The sequence below is a fragment of the Balaenoptera ricei genome, chromosome X, assembly GCF_028023285.1.
Source record: "Balaenoptera ricei isolate mBalRic1 chromosome X, mBalRic1.hap2, whole genome shotgun sequence".
Lineage (NCBI taxonomy): Eukaryota > Metazoa > Chordata > Mammalia > Artiodactyla > Balaenopteridae > Balaenoptera > Balaenoptera ricei.
Window position 1 is genome coordinate 133,703,027 of NC_082660.1, and position 18,336 is coordinate 133,721,362.

The window sequence follows — 18,336 nt, forward strand, 5'->3', positions numbered from 1 at the left end:
TTTTATAAACTTTCTTGCTTTATTAGCTATAATTTTTAAGTTCTACAGTGCACATTCTTAATTTATTACAATCTACCTACAAGCAATAATATCATATCACATCATGTGCAGTATATTTCCATTTCATCTTCTGGCCTTTGTGCTATTGTCATACATTTTCCTCACATATACATTATAAACCACACAATACAATGTTATTATTTTTGCTTTCAGTAGTTATTTATTTAAGATATTTAGAAAAAAAGAGACATATTTACCCATATATTTCCCATTTTTGTTGCTCTTCCTTCCTTTTTATACATCCATTTTAATTTTATTTATATATTTTATTTTATTTTTATTCTGTTCTATTCTATTCTATTCTATTCTATTCTATTCTATTCTATTCTATTCTATTCTATTCTACTCTATTCTATTCGGCTGCACCGAGTCTTACTTCCGGCATATGGGCTCTTAGTTGCGGCATGACGGATCTAGTTTCCTGACCCAGTATTGAACCCGGGCACCCTGCATTGGGAGCATGGAGTTTTAACCACTGGACCAACAGGGAAGTCCTATAGATCCATATTTCTATCTAGCATCATTTTCCTTCTGCCTGACACATCTCCCTTAACATTTCTTACAGTACAGATATGCTGGTGATGAATTTTTTAGCCTCTATATGTCAGAAAATGTATTTATTTTACCTATGTTTTTAAAATATATTATCTCTGGTACAGAATTCTAGATTGACATTTTTAGTATTTTAAAGCTGTTGCTAACTACTTTCTTGCTTCCCTGTTTCTGACAAGAAGCCTGCTGTCTTTCTAAAATTTTCCCTGTGTATATAAATGTTCTGTTTCATTATGTTTGCTTTTAAGATTTTCTCTTTATCACTAGTTCTAAGCAATTTGATAATTTCCCTTGGTGTAATTTTCTTCATGTTTCTTGTTTGTTGAACTTGGTTTGGGCAGATTATAATTTTCATCAAATTTAGGATATTTTTGACTAGATTTTCTTCAAAGACATTTTCTTCCTCTCCCTTCAGATAATCTAGTTACACTTATATTAGGCCACTTGAAGCTATCCCACAGTGCATTGATGTCCTGTTCACTTTTTCAGTCTTTTCTTCCCTCTGTGTTTCATTTTTGCTAGCTACCATCGCTATGCCTTCAAGCTCATCAATCTTTTCTTCCTCAGTGTCTAATCTGCTGTTAGTCCCATCTGGTATATATTTCACCTCAGATATTATGCTTTTTATACCTAGAAGTTCAATTTGTTTTTGTTTTTTTAACTTACATGTCTCTATTCAACATGCTCATATTCTCCTCTACTTTTGAACGTATGGAATTTAGACATATCTGTTTTAATATACTTATCTACTAATTCATCTGTGCCATTTATGCATCTGCTTTTATTGATTGATTATTCTGCCTTTTTGGGTTGTATTTTCTTGCTTCTTTACATGTCTGGTAATTTTTGACTAGATACCAGCCATTGTACATTCACCTTGTGTAAATATTCTTAAACTTTGTTCTGAGATAATGTTCTGAAAACATTTTTATATTTACTTTTGAAGCTTGCTTTTAAACTTTGTTAGTTGGGACCAGAACAGCCTTTGTTTGGGGATTGTTTTGCCATGCCACTGAAGCCATATTCTTCTGAGTACCCTACCCCAACCCCATATGTTGCAAGTTTTTCCACTCTGGTTGGAGGGAACACAAGTTATTCCCAATGCTATTATTCCATCTGCTGTAGTCCAGTGGTCCTTTCCTCAACCTTGGGCTGTTTCCTTATATGCATGAGCTGAGCGGTACTTACCTGAAAACTTGAGGGAAATTCTCAGCAGATTTCTGGATCTTTCCCACTGCACAACTCTCACTTCTCCATGCACCTCTTGCTTCTTCTCTGCCCTACAAATTTTAGCCATCTCGGCCACCCCAAATTCAAAACTCTTTCTCATCAACTGAAGGAGTCCACCAGGCACTATGTGGATTCTCCCTCCCTACACTGCAGCCTGAAATTTATCGAGGCAGTAAGGTGATATAATCCTACGGCTCAGCTTGTTTCCCTTCTTTCAAGAATCACTGTCCTGTGCTGCCTTTGTTCAATTTCTAATAACTGCTACATACTATGTTTGTTCATTTCTTAGTTGTCTTTTAAGAAGATAAATCTGGTTCCTGTTACTCCATGTTAGCCAGAGCAAAAGGCTCCATGCATATTTTTCATGGGTACTCAAACTCTGCATGTCTACAACTAATTTCCACCTCCTTCCCCTACCTTCTTTGTTCCAACCAAACTCCAAAAGAAACAGAATAAAACAAAATACTACTGTTCCTCCTCCAATACTCCTTATTTTAGAAAATGGCACCACTCAGTCATCTAAACCAGGAACTTAAAGGTTATCATTTTCTCCTCCCTTTCCCCCTAATCCCATAATTTAATCAGTCACCAAATTCTCTACATTCCCACAATCATCACCTTCATCCTGGACAACTGAAATCAATTTGTGACTGGTCTTCTCTTCCTCCAATACTGCCCTGTTCCAATCTATTATTTATATTAAAGCAAGAGCCATATAGCCTTCATCTAAAAACAAACAACACCAAAAAAAGACCATGCAAACATATCTTTAACTTTAATTAATAATTGAGTTTATTATAGTGGTATAGGTATAGTAATTCCAACACTATTTACTATTTTATGTATATTGTAGGATAAAACAAATTAGTAAATCAATGAAGAATAATTTGTTCTATTGGAATTAGCAGTATCAGTATAGACTCATTACACATGCACATACACATATATGTCTACATTTATACACATATTTGTATATATGTTTATATGTATATATATGAATATATACAGGTGTGTGTATATGTATATATGTAATTTTCTATTTTCTCAATTCTGTCCACTGAAAGGTCCTAGAAGCAAGTGACACCCAGTAACAATGAAAATACCTAGCACACAGAAGTTGGATTTTAAATATAATTTCCCACACAAAAAGATCCTGTTTCTTCTTGGAAAAAATGATTGATTATAAGGCTGAATAAGGGAGAGTACAAGTTAAGTCTGGAATATACTGTTATGCCATAAAGTCAAAAAGTGCTCAAAAATGAGACTATATCAAAAGTCAGCTTTAATAGGTTCCCACTAAGCAAACACGGGAAATTATGAACAAAAATTGATAAAAATAGATAATAATATATAATAATATTAATGGATTACAATTCATTGAATGAAATAAGAATCCATCTGTTCATGCTGATAGCTACCTAATTAACTAAAGAGAAGGAAAGGGTTTTATTACAATAGAATATCATATAATAAATGTAGAAAATTGGCAAAAGTTGAATATGGACTACAGATTAGAAAATAGTATTATGTCAGGTCACATTTTCTGAATTTATAATTTCATTGTAATTTTATAAAATAACTTCTTTGTTCTAAGAAAATACACACTGAAGTATTTAGGGATAAAGGGTTATGATATCTGCATCTAATTCTCAAATGGTTCAGGAAAAAAACATAAATACATTGGCATACTTGTCCTTTCAATATGGTCCATGAGGTATTATAATGCATTTACTTCATTGTGATCATATTGCTGATCATACTAAACTGAGATCCAATCTAGCCAACAGATTTCTCCTCTTTGGAATATCAGGCTGATATGTGCTCAGTGTTTTTAGAACAAAGACATGTTTCCCAGCTGCTCCTGGGACACACCTGCCATCCAGGCAGGGATTGGTATTTTATTACCAGAAATGGGTGTGGCCCAATGTTGTGGTTTAATACCCTATATGCATTTACCTAAGTGAAATTTGGAACCTTCCAAAACCAGACCAGAGAGACTGACCATTGAAATGAAGGATTAGAACTAATTTCCAGTGCTCAGAGGGAAGAAACTCAGCTTTACACTAACCTCATTGATCAAGACACTATTGAAGGTACCTTAAGAATCTTTTCAGATGACAATAGCCAAGAAGATCTTGAAACAATAACTGACCTCCAAGCCCAGGTCGCAGCCGGTTGTCATAGCCATCCAGAAGACGATCCAAGATTCTGGTGAATATAGTGATGTTGTCGGTGCTGTCATCAGGAATATCTGGAGCATGCTTCGGAGAGAGTCTGAGGCGGTGGAAGAAAAAGAGACACAAAATAATAGTTCTTAATAGCAAACAATTACATGTCTAACACTTTAATTCAAGAAAATGTCAATCAGTAGACTGGGCCAATTAAATAGCTTTGTACCTCAACCAAACCAGCAAGCACTTTGGCATGAGATTTACCAAACATACAGTCCAGCCCCAACCCAGCAGTGGAGAAACACCAGTAGAAATCTTGGACAGGATATCTGTGGGAATAATACCTGGCATAAAGTTGATTTATCACATTTTGTTTCATGAACAAAAGGGCCTCAAAAAAAAAAGGAAAATTTTGTTAACTTACCCCTTTTCTAGCCTAGAGAAACACAGGTTCACAAGACAACAGAGCCAGAAAGACCTTTGAATTACATGTAATCTACCTATCTCTCACCCTATGGAGATAGGGCAACAAAGCAATAGCAGTTCATTAAATGTTAAAGCTACCAGAACTCTTAAGAGATTCCTAATTTCTTTCATTTCATACATGGGGAAATAAGCTCAGAGAGAACACCAAATTTGCCCACAGTCGTATTGCTAGTGAGGGTCAGAGATAGAACTATAATCCAAATTTTCTGATTTTCTAGAGACCCTCAGCTACCTTCTGCTTATACAGTGTGGATGCCTTCTACAAGCCTTTCCAAGCAGTAGGCACTTTACTAATCACCTAATCAGGCCGAGGCTGTGACTAATGCTTTCACTTTATGAGGAGGAGCTTGGTGTGGTTTGACGAGACTAGAAATAAAGAAAGGCCCTGGGTAGTTTTGGGAAAAGAGATATAGTGAAGGAAATGGCTGTTGCCAAGGGTCAAGAAGCATGGTGTAGAATCAAGTTATAATCTAGAAGTCAGGAATCTTACATCCTAGTGCCAGCTGTATTCGTGATTTGGAGTAGACAATTAAGCAAATTATAGTCCTATAGGTCTCAGTTTTACCCATTCTTACTTTGGACCCAGAAGGTTGCCATTAATAGATATATAATAACTATTCATAGCATCCAGTTAATCGGGGCAATAAGAGACAGGTTAACAGTTAGAAGGAATCTTGAGAGGCAGTCAATATGTCTTCCCGCCAAAATAGTAGGAACATCTGAATTGAATAGTTCTCACTCTAAACTGCCACTCCCTAGCTGATAAACTTTGAAAAGTCATTTTGAACCCAAATTCCTTAGTTCATAAACCTAATTCAATTCACATAATCATTCAATGCATCTTTAATGAGCATCAACTATGTGCCTATAGAAAAAAAGAGTATTAAAAAAAAGATAAAACAAGGTAATCTCTCCCCTGCTTACAGGTGTTCTGAGAGACTCAAATGATAAAATAGATACACGTAGAATGAAAAAGCGATCTAGGCTTAAAAAGTCTGGAGACATGAATTTGAATTTATTAGTTGAGTGACCTTAAGCAAGTCACATAACACCTCTAGTAATAGCTTTCTCATCTTTAAAATTAAAATAACTTCACTGATATGTTGTATCAATAATAAATAATACATTAAAATTTCCAGACTTAATACTTAATATCTAGAAGTATTCAAAGTTTGTTTTCTCTTTTGTAAAATAGTAGTTTATGTACTCGAATGCATAGTTCAAATGTAAATAGTCACAACAAAATATTGGCACCCCCATCAGCCAAAGCCATAAGGAAAGCTTTGGTCAAGAAGCACTGGAAACCAGTGAAGACTAGAGGTGATTGGCTGGTTTAGTGAAGAGTACCAGAAGTGATACAGCTACCTCATTTGGAAGGGGGAAGAAAGAAGGAAACTGTAGTGCAGAGCTAACAAACTGACATCAATATGCTGAAGAGATAAAAACAGACACCCTGTCAGGTCTTGGCTCACATTTGACTTAATCACCAATATTCTGAATCCATCTTACATGGGCTGTGGGGAGAGAGACTACGGGAGCTCAATTGATTTTGTGAAAACCTCTTTCTCATTTTCCCTTAACTCTCACTGCGGGGAATCTTGACCCTGGTTAGCCTAGTTTGATTTCTGGGAAATAGGTCTATGAATGGAATGAAAAGCCAATTTTTTGATTACTGGAAGGGGATAAAAAGTAGAATCTTCACAGAGTCATAGCAAGCTATAAAGGGCTTCAGAGATATCCACTCCAGGTGGATTTATAGATGGGAATTGTAAAGTCCCTGAACATAAGTTTTAACCACACTGAGTGTTAATGGAGAAGTTAAAATTTGGATCCAGAATTCCTGAATATAAGGCCAATATACTGTGCTGCCTCTCTTACTGAAATAATAACTTCCTTGATGATGCATTTCCATCCCTTGCTGATTCTGTGTTGATATGTTAGCAGCATTCTTCACTAATAACTTTTAAAATTTAAGTCAAAAATCAATGCTAAGTATCATTCCAAAACAATTTTCAACAGATTTCTCTATGATTTTGCACTTGATTACTGATAAATTTTTTTTCTTATGTGGTAAATTATTGCAGGGGGAGCTGGAATCTTGTTTAATCTAGAACCCAAGTTAGAACTCTCTCTTCTTAAATAACTGAACTGCAACAAGCTGAAGATTCTGTAGTTTGTACCCATCCAAAATAGTCTGGGGGAACAACAAAGAATCATAGTATGTCAGGATTATGGAGGACCTTAGAGATCATGTAATTATTTCCCTTCATTTTACAGATGGACAACCTAAGACACCAACAAAAGAAAGGGATTGTTTAAAGCCACATGCTTATTAAGTTGATGAGACTGATGCAATAACCATGCTTGTTTTGCCTTATATCTGTCATTACTGGCTGGACTAAATATGATATTAATAATGCATCATTAAAAATGAAAATGATGTTACTAATACAGTATCTATAGGTTAGGCAAGTTTAGTCATTTTTCTAGTCTTAAAAATGGAATAGTGGTAAATCCAAAGAACTAGGGTCAAATGAACAGAGTTTTAGTCCTGACTGCCACTAACTGGTCATGTGAACTATTTCCTTGCATGTGAAATAGAGATAATTCCCCAACTTATAATGCTTTTGGAAGAAATAAGTAAATAAGATAATAAACATAAAATTGCTTTGTAAATGGTAAAGCTCAACATACATTGAGGTTGATCATTCCTTTTCCCGCAAACTCCTGAAAATGTAATGAGACACCTATGAAAGACATGCACTTCTATGCTATGGGAAAAGTTAAGCTCACCGAGTGATTAAGTTCAGGGTAAGTAATAAGTAATAGTATTAGTTCAACTACATTGAGGAAGGACCCTGATGTGTTTATGTCAGGGGGAAGCAGAAGAGGCACAGATGTGGAGTTGCTGATACAGTTCATAAAACAACCCGAAGAGAGGATAAATTTACTTCATTAAAAGGATGGCATTTCCCCTAATACTGTATATCTCCTGGGGGAGAACAGATTTTTAAAATAAAGAAAATTCAAAATTACTATGCAGAAGGTAATGTCAACAAGATGGAGAGGTCTCAAAGCTCGTCTCCCCCTTACACACACACACACACACACACACACACACACACACATACACACACAAATCCATAAGAACAATAAATAACTACAAACTGAAGAAAACAGCTAAGGGAAAGCTCTAGAAAACAAAGAAGCAGTAGCAAAAACCTGAGGAGCTCAAAAATCAAGGATGGCCACATAGAAAAGTGCAGGAAGCATGTTACCTATGTCACCTCATCTCCCAGTCAGGACCTGCTCTTCACCTGGAAGAATCACCTCTGAGGAAGTTCACCACACAGGGAGAAGGAGGGCAGGAGAACCCCAGCAAGTCTCACCATTGTGGACATTTGCAGCTTTTGCTACAGAGGTCTCCCACAGTCTTTCCTGATTCTGATGTCAGTTGATGAAATGGAGTGGCCCCCTCTGCATCTCTACTCCCTGGAGCTGTCACTGAGGTGAGACTTGCCCTCAGCGTCCCCAGCTGCTGCTGTACCCCACTCTTAGGAATCAGATGTCACAGCATCTTGCCATATATGAGATTGGAGCTGCCTCTGCTCTTCACCCTCCCCTGGCTGCAGGTCAAGGCTTTGTCCCACCTTCACCAGGAAGCCTCTTCTGCCCTGGCCTAGCCCCCTTGGTTATAAGTCACACTTTGGCTGCCATTATCCAGGCTTTGCTGCTGCTGCCCTGAGTCCCACCCACCAGGTTCCAGGACAAGGCTCTGAATCATCATTGCCAGTGGTGCTAAAATTGCCCTGAGCCCCACCTCTTGGGTCCCAAGTCACTCTTAGACCTCCATTATCAGGGTCCTGATGCTGCCATCTGGGACGCACCCATTGCATTCCAGGTTGTGGCTCTGGGTCTTCATTGCATGGGATGCAGATGCTGCCCTGGGCCACACACCCCCATCCGAGGTCAAGACTCTGAACTGTCATTGCTGAGGTGGGCTCCACTGCCCTGAACCCTGAACTCTGGATTCCAGGTTGTGGCTCTGGTCCATCACTGCTGAAACCAGGCTACCTCTACCCTGAGCTCTCCACCGCCCCCCATCCCAGATCAATGCTTTGAAACATCATTCCCAGGTGTGTTACCACTGACCTGAGCTCTCCCCTCAGGTTTCAGGTTAGGGCTCTGACACATGATAGCTGGGACTAGGTAGCCACTGCCCTGAGCCCCATCCCCTGGGTTCCAGGTCACAGCTCTGACCATCATTGCCAACACTGTGCTGCCACTGCCCTGTGCCCAGGTCCCTGGATCCCAACACATAGCTTTAACAGACTACTACCAGAGTTGTGTTATTGCTATCCTGCAACTTCCCCCTGGGGCCAGAGTTGAAACTTTGGCCCACCATCCCCAGGCTATGCTACTACTGTACCCTGGTCCCTGGGCTCAAGCCACCATTGTACCTTGTCATCCCATGGCTTGTGCCACTGCTGCATTCTGCCCTCTCCCTACCAGCCAGAGTCACAGTGGTGAGTCCCTGAGACCCAGGTACTGGTTCCATGGGATATCTACACATGCCCACACCCTAGAAACCAGTGATATAGCTGCAGCAAGTGCACCTGTGCTCCAGAACCCAGGTGCTGTGTTAGTCCCATGTGCAATGGATCCTCGGGCATTGGCTCTGAAGGCTCTGTGTGTCAGCATGCCAGACCAGGCATTGAGAAGGATCTCCTCAGATAGAACATCCTCCCATGGGCAAAAAAATAAGGGGTGAGAACAGGAAGACCCCAGTAGCCTTAGCCTCTGAAGATTCCAATAGACCTATCTGCCATTGCCACCTGCAGGTCCTCTGCAGCCTTGGCCACAGAAGACCCCCACAGTCTGGCCAATGTCAATGTCTGCCAATGGAGCAGCATGGAGACTACACCACTGTGCCTCCCCAGGAACCAAGGAGGCTGCATCCCACCCAGCTGGTGCCTTTTAAAACTACCTCCAGGTGAAAGTCTTTCACTACTGTAGCCAGTCCAAAAAGAATGGAAGAGGTGAGTGCACCCTTAAATGCACAGACATCAATGCAAACCCATCAGAAACATGAAAAAGTAAGGAAATGTGATACCACTAAAGGAACAAAATAATACTCCAATAACTGACCCCAAAGAAATGGAGATCTGTGAGTTATCTGAAAAAGAATTCAAAATATAAAGAACTCCTACATGCCAATTAGAAAAAGAGAAACAGCTCAATTGAAAATGGGCAAGGGATAAGAACAGATGGTTCATGAAAGAGGATCCAGAAATGTCAAGACACACAAGAAAAGATGCTCAACGTTACTAGTAACTGGGAAGATGCAAGTTAAAACACCAAGGGGATTCATCTCATAGCCAGCATATGTGCAAAGGCTGAAAAGGTTGGTAATAGCAAATACTGGGGAACGTGTAGGGACCAGGAATTATTCTGAGGGTCAGATGATGCAATTACTTCCAGGAGCAATTTGACAGGATCTAATGGAGTTGGAGATGTACTGTCCTTGTGACTCAGCAATTTCAAGTCCATTTGACTCTAATAGAAACCTTCTCACTTGACCATAAGGAGGAAAGTACCAAGTTTTCTCTAATGTACTGTTTTAATTGCAAAACATAAATATGAAATAATGCTTGCTCAGATAGAGAATGAAAGTGTAAACTCTGGCTTATGCATATGATCCTAGACAGCAATGAAAATGAATAAATTAGATTGACATGTATCAAGCCAGATAAAGCCCAAAATCAAAAATCTGAATAACATTGGGCTTCAAAAGTATATGTATAATTTGACATCATTGTTGTACAATTTTAAAATTCATAAAAGTTTTATATTTTAGACATTTGTGAACTGTACATTGAGAAAAGTATAAAAATGCATATCTGCATAGTGTTCAATTATTATAAAGTGAACCTCTATGTAACCAAATAACCAGAACCCCAAAAGCCCCTGTGTGTACTTTTCTAATCCAACCCAGCCCCTCCTGTTCCCCTATAGGTAACAACCAGCCTGAATTTTTGTGTGTATAATTAATAATAATAATAATTTTAAGGATGCTCAATGAGATTCAAGTGAACACAGATAGACAAATCAATGTACTCAGGAAAACAATACATGAACAAAATGAGAAACTCAACAAAGAAACAGAAATTTTTAAAAAATGAACCAAACAGAAGTTCTGAAGATGAATACAATGGATAAAATGAAAAATGCAATAGACAGCTTCAACAGTATGCTCTATCAGGCAGAAGAAAGAATCTGTGAGCTTGAAGACAGATAGTTTGATATTATCTAGTCAGAGGAGAATTAAAAGAAAGAAATTAGAAATTAGAGTGAAAAAAAGTGCTGTATAGCTCAATATTTTGTAATAACCTAAATGGGAAAAGAACTTTAAAAAGAATAGATATAGGTATATGTATAACTGAATCACTATGCTGTACACCCAAAACTAACACAACATTGTTAACCAGCTATACACCAATATAAAACAAAATTTAAAAACAGAGGGGAAACAGAGACTCCACTCTTGGAGGACACACACAAGGTCTTGCATGCACCGGGACACAGGGCAAAAGCAGTGACTTCATAGGAGCCTGGGGCAGCCCTATTTGCTGGTCTTGGAGGGTCTCCTGAGGAGGCAGAGGGCAACTGTGGTTTTCTGGGGACATAAAATCTGGAGGTGAACATACCTGGGGGTACCCATCTGAAGGCTTACATCTTGCTTGGACATTAGCACCAAGACCTGGCCCAATTCAACAGCCTGTAGACTGCAGTGCTGGGACACTTCGGGCCAAACAGCCAACGGGGCAGGAACACAGTCCCATCCATCAACAGACAGGCTGCCTAAAGGCTTCTTGAGCTCACAGCCACCTCTAGACACTCCCCTTGACATGGCACTGCCCACCAGAGGACCAAGACCCAACTCCACCCAACAGTGGGCAAGCACCAGTCCCTCCCACCAGGAAGCCTGCAGGAACCTCTAGACCAGCCTCACCCACCAGGGGGCAGACACCAGAAGCAAGAAATATACAGTCTCACAGCCTGTGGAACTGAGTTCGCAAACACAGGTCAGAATCTACCTTGGGACCAGCTGGTCCCTGGCCCATGGGTGATAAGAGAGTACTACTGGGGCATATAGCAAATCCCATACAGATGGCCACTTCTCCAAGCTGGAGTAACATAACTAACCATCCACATACATAAAAATACAAATAGAAGGTTTAGAAAAAATGAGACAGCAGAGGAATATGTTGCAGACGAAGGAATAAGATAAAACCCCAAAAGAATGACTAAGTGACATGGAGGTAGGCAATTTACCAGATAAAGAATTCAAAGTAATGATCATAAAGATGATCCAAGATCATGCGAAAATAATGGATGCACAGAGTAAGAAGTTACAAGAAGTTTTTAACAAAGAATTAGAAAAAATAAAAAACAACTGAACAGTTGAAGAATACAATAACTGAAATTACTGAAAAATATGCTAGAAGGAATCAATAGCAGAATAAATGAGGCAGAAGAAGGGATACATGAGCTGGAAGACAGAGTGGTGGAAATAACTGCCATGGAACAGAATAAAGAAAAAAGAATGAAAAAAATGAGCACAGTTTAAGAGATTTCTGGGGCAATGTCAAATGCAACAATATTCACATTATAAGGATCCCAGAAAGAGTAGAGAGAGAGAAAGGACCTGAGAAGATATTTGAAAAGAGAATAGCTGAAAACATCCCTAACATGGGAAAGGAAGCAGTCGCACAAGTCCAGGAATCACAGAGAGTACCATACAGGATCAAGCAAAGGAGGAACATGCTGAGACACATAGTAATCAAATTGACAAAAATTAAGATAAAGAGAAAATTTTAAAAGCAACAAATAACATACAAGGGAAACCCCATAAGGTTATCAGCTGATTTTTCAGCAGAAACTCTGCAGGCCAGAAGGGAGTGGCATGATATATTTTAAGTGATGAAAGGGAAAAACCTACAACCAAAAATACTCTACCCAGCAAGGCTCTCATTCAGATTCGATGGAGACATCAAAAGCTTTACAGACAAGCAAAAGCTAAAAAAATTCAGCACCACCAAACTAGCTTTACAACAAATGCTAAAGGAACTTCTGTAGGCGGAAAAGAAAAGGCCACAACTAGAAACAAGAAAATTATAAAATGGGAAAGCTCACTAATAAAGGCAAACATACAATAAAGGTAGGAAATCATCCACACACAAATATGATATCTAAACCAGTAATCGTGAGAGGAGGAGAGTACAGATGCTGGATATTTCCAATGCATTTGAAATTAAGAGATCAGCAATTTAAAACAATCATGCATATATGTAGATTGTTATATTGAAACCTCAAGGTAAACACAAACCAAAAATATATAATAGATATATACACAAATAAGAAATAGTAATCCAAACACAACACTAAAAAAGTCATCAAATCACAAGAGAACAAAAGAGGAAAGGAAGAAAAAAGACCTACAAAAACAAATCCAAAACAATTAACAAAATGGCAGTAAGAATATACATATCAATAATTACCTAAATTTAAACAGATTAAATGCTCCAACAAAAAGACATAGACTGGCTGAATGGATACAAAAACAAGACCTGTATAAATGCTGTGTACAAGAGACCCACTTCAGAACTACAGACACATACAGACTGAAAGTGAGGGGATGGAAAAGGTATTCCATGCAAATGGAAATCAAAAGAAAGCTGGAGGAGTAATACTCATATCAGACAAAATAGACTTTAAAATAAAGACTATTACAAGAGACAAAGAAGGACACTACATAATGATCAAGGGGTCAATCCAAGAAGAAGATATAACAATTGTAAATATTTATGCACCCAACATAGGAGCACCTTAATACATAAGGCAAATACTAACAGCCATAAAAGGGGAAATCGACAGTAATACAATCATAGTAGGGGACTTTAACACCCCACTTTCACCAATGGACAGATCATCCAAAATGAAAATAAATAAGGAAACACAAGCTTTAAATGATACATTAAACAAGATGGACTTAATTGATATTTATAGGACATTCCATCCAAAAACAACAGAATACACATTTTTCTCAAGTGCTCATGGAACATTCTCCAGGATAGATCATATCTTGGGTCACAAATCAAGCCTTGGTAAATTTAAGAAAATTGAAATCGTATCAAGTATCTTTTCTGACCACAACACTATGAGACTAGATATCAATTACAGGAAAAGATCTGTAAAAAATACAAACACGTGGAGGCTAAACAATACACTACTTCATAACCAAGTGATCACTGAAGAAATCAAAGAGGAAATCAAAAAATACCTACAAACAAATGACAATGGAGACACAATGACCCAAAACCTATGGGATACAGCAAAAGCAGTTCTAAGAGGGAAGTTTATAGCAATACAAGCCTACCTCAAGAAACAGGAAACATCTCAAATAAACAACCTAACCTTGCACCTAAAGCAATTAGAGAAAGAAGAACCAAAAAACCCCAAAGTTAGCAGAAGGAAAGAAATCATAAAGAACAGATCAGAAATAAATGAAAAAGAAATGAAGGAAACAATAGCAAAGATCAATAAAACTAAAAGCTGGTTCTTTGAGAAGATAAACAAAATTGATAAACCATTAGCCAGACTCATTAAGAAAAAAAGGGAGAAGACTCAAATCAATAGAATTAGAAATGAAAAAGGAGAAGTAAAAACTGACACTGCAGAAATACAAACGATCATGAAAGATTACTACAAGCAACTCTATGCCAATAAAATGGACAACCTGGAAGAAATGGACAAATTCTTAGAAATGCACAACGTGCCGAGACAGAACCAGGAAGAAATAGAAAATATGAACAGACCAATCACAAGCACTGAAATTGAAACTGTGATTAAAAATCTTCCAACAAACAAAAGCCCAGGACCAGATGGCTTCACAGGCGAATTCTATCAAACATTTAGAGAAGAGCTAATACCTATCCTTCTCAAACTCTTCCAAAATACAGCAGAAGGAGGAACACTCACAAAATCATTCTACGAGGCCACCATCACCCTGATACCAAAACCAGACAAAGATGTCACAAAGAAAGAAAACTACAGGCCAATATCACTGATCAACATAGATGCAAAAATCCTCAACAAAATACTAGCAAACAGAATCCAACAGCACATTAAAAGGATCATACAACATGATCAAGTGTGGTTTATTCCAGGAATGCAAGGATTCTTCAATATACGCAAATCAATCAACGTGATACACCATATTACCAAATTGAAGGAGAAAAACCATATGATCATCTCAAGAGATACAGAAAAAGCTTTCGACAAAATTCAACACCCATTTATGATAAAAGCCCTGCAGAAAGTAGGCATAGAGGGAACTTTCCTCAACATAATAAAGGCCATATATGACAAACCCACAGGTAATATCATACTCAATGGTGAAAAGCTGAAAGCATTTCCTCTAAGATCAGGAACAAGACAAGGATGTCCACTCTCACCACTTTCATTCAACATAGTTTTGGAAGTCTTAGCCATGGAAATCAGAGAAGAAAGAGAAATAAAAGGAGTGCAAATTGGAAAAGAAGAAGTAAAACTGTCACTGTTTGCAGATGACATGATACTATACATAGAAAGTCCTAAAGATGCTACCAGAAAACTACTAGAGTTCATCAATTATTTTGGTAAAGTTGCAGAGTACAAAATTAATACAGAGAAATCTGTTGCATTTCTATACACTAACAATGTAAGGTCAGAAAGAGAAATTAAGGAAACAATCCCATTTACCATTGCATCAAAAAGAATAAAATACCTAGGAATAAACCTTCCAAAGGAAGCAAAAGACCTGTACTCCCAAAACTATAAGATGCTGATGAAAGAAATCAAGGACAACACAGACAGATGGAAAGATAAACCATGTTCTTGGATTGGAAGAATTAATATTGTCAAAATGACTACACTATGCAAGGCAATCTACAGATTCAATGCAATCCTCATCAAATTACAAATGGCATTTTTCACAGAAATGGAACAAAAAATTTTAATTTGTATGGAAACACAAAAGACCCTGAATAGCCAAGGCAATCTTGAGAAACAAAAACGGAACTGGAGGAATCAGGTTCCCTGACTTCAGATAATACTACAAAGCTACAGTAATCAAAACAGTATACTGGTATTTAAAACAGACATAGGTCAATGGAACAGGATAGAAAGCCCAGAAATAAACTCATGCACATATGGTCAATTAATCTATGACAAAGCAGGCAAGAATATACACTGCAGAAAAGACAGTCTCTTCAGCAAGTGGCAGGGGAATGTTGGACAGCCACATGTAAATCAATGAAGTTAGAACACTCCCTCACACTATACACAAAAATAAACTCAAAATGGATTAAAGACCTAAAAATAAGACCAGATACTATAAAACTCCTAGAGGAAAACTTAGGCAGAATATTCTTTGACATAAATTGCAGCAATACCTTTTTGGATCCGTCTCCTAGAGTAATGGAAATAAAAACAGAAATAAACAAATGGGACCTAATTAAACTTGAAAGCTTTTGCACAGCAAAGGAAACCATAAACAAAACAAAAAGACAACCTACAGAATGGAATAAAATATTTGCAAATGATATGATTGAAAGGGATTAATTTTCAACATATACAAACAGCTCATACAGCTCAACATCAAAAAAACAAACAACCTAATCAAAAAAAGGGGAGAAGGTCTAAAAAGACATTTCTCCAAAGAAGACATACAGTTGGTGGAAAGACACATGAAAAGATGCACAACACTGCTAAGTATTAGGGCAATGCAAATCAAAATACAATATACCACACCAGTATCACCTCACACCAGTCAGAATGACCAACATCAAAATGTCTACAAATAATAAACGCTGGAGAGGGTGTGGAGAAAAAGGAACCCTCCTACACTGTTGGTGGGAATGTAAATTGGTACAGCCACTATGGAGAACAGTATGGAGGTTCCTTAATAAACTAAAAATACAGCTACCATATTATTGATCCTACAATCCCACTCCTGGGCATATATCCGGAGAAAACCATAATTTGCAAAGATACATGCACCTCACTGTTCATTTTAGCACTATTTACAGCAGCCAAGACATGGAAGCAACCTAAGTTTTCCATTGACAGATGAATGTATAAAGAAGGTGTGAGATATATAGATATACACACACACATACATGCATATACACATACATACACATACAATGGAATATTTCTCAGCCATGAAAAGAATGAAATAATGCCACTTGCAGCAACATAGATGGACCAAGAGATTATACTAAGTGAAGTAAGTCAGACAGAGAAAGACAAATATCATATGATATCACTTATATGTGGAATCTAAAAAAATGATACAAATGAACTTATTTACAAAACAGAAGCAGACTCACAGACATAGAAAACAAACTTATGGTTACCAAAGGGGAAGGGGGGAGGGATAAATTAGGAGTTTGGGATTAAAATATACCTACTACTCTATATAAAATAGATAACCAACAAGGACCTACTGTATAGCTTAGGGAACTATATTCAATATCTTGTAATAACCTATAATGGAAGAGATTATAAAAAAGAATATATATATATATATAACTCAGTTATACATATATGAGTTACTGAGCTGTATACCTGAAACTAACACATTATAAATCAACCATATTTCAATAAAAATTTTTTAAATAAAAAAAGATGTTAATCTTGAAGAAGCATAAAAAATAAAATACATTTTGTCTGATAGGAGAAAAAGAAAATAGTTACAGCTATAATATTATGTTGATAGATACATAACATAAAAAGATGAAAAGTGAGGCATCAATATAAACTGTGGGGGGCAAGTGAATGTGTAAAACTTTCTTATGCAATTGAAGTTGTTATAAGCTTAAAATAGATGATTATAAGATGTATTATGAAAGCTTCATGGTAACCACAGAGCAAAAATCTGTAATAGATACACAAACAATATAGAGAAAAGAATCAAAGCAAACCACTAAAACAATCATCAACTAACAAAGAAAGACAGCAAGACAGGAGGAAGGAAACTAAGGAACTTCAAAACAATCAGAAATCATTATCAAAATGAACTTCAAAACAATCAGAAATCATTATCAAAATTTAGTGATAGTAAGTCTTTATCCAATCATTTCTTTAAATATAAATGTTTTAAATTCTTCAATTAAAAGACACAAAGAAGCTAAATGGATATAAACAACAACAACAAATACCAAGGCCCATCTATATGCTGCCTATAAGAGGCTCACTTAAGCATTAAGCACACTCACAGGCTGAAAGTGAAGGGATGAAGGTATTTCAAGCAAATGGAAATCAAAAGAGAGCAGGGGTAGCTATATTTTTATCAGACAAAAGAGACTTTAAGTCAAAAACTGTAACAGGACACAAGAAGGTCATTATATAATGATAAAGGGGTCAATTCATCACAAGGATATAACAATTGTAAACTCACGCACACTCAATATTGTAACATGTAAATATATTAAACAGTTATCAATGGATCTGAAGGGAAAAATAGACAGCAATGCAATAATAATAGGGGACTTCAATACCTCACTTTCAACAATGGATCCATCATTCAAATAGAAAATCAATAGGGAAATAATGGATCTGAATGATACTTTGGACCAAATAAACCAAACAGACATTTACAGAACATTCCATCCAACAGTAGCAGAATACACATTTTCTCTAACACACACAGAACATTCTCCAGGATAGTTCATGTAATATATCATAAAACATGTCTTAGCAAATTTAAGAAGATTGAAATCATAAAAACTAT

At 37.1% G+C, this 18,336-nt stretch overlaps 1 protein-coding gene across 1 annotated transcript in view; it reads right to left on the minus strand.

The window, feature by feature from the left end:
* GABRA3 (gamma-aminobutyric acid type A receptor subunit alpha3) overlaps positions 1–18,336 on the minus strand; it is a 244,609-nt gene that overhangs the window by 122,766 nt on the left and 103,507 nt on the right. The window contains exon 3 of the mRNA XM_059909922.1: positions 3,995–4,116. Within this exon, the coding sequence (XP_059765905.1) occupies positions 3,995–4,116 (122 nt within the window). The remainder of the gene's footprint in view (positions 1–3,994; positions 4,117–18,336) is intronic.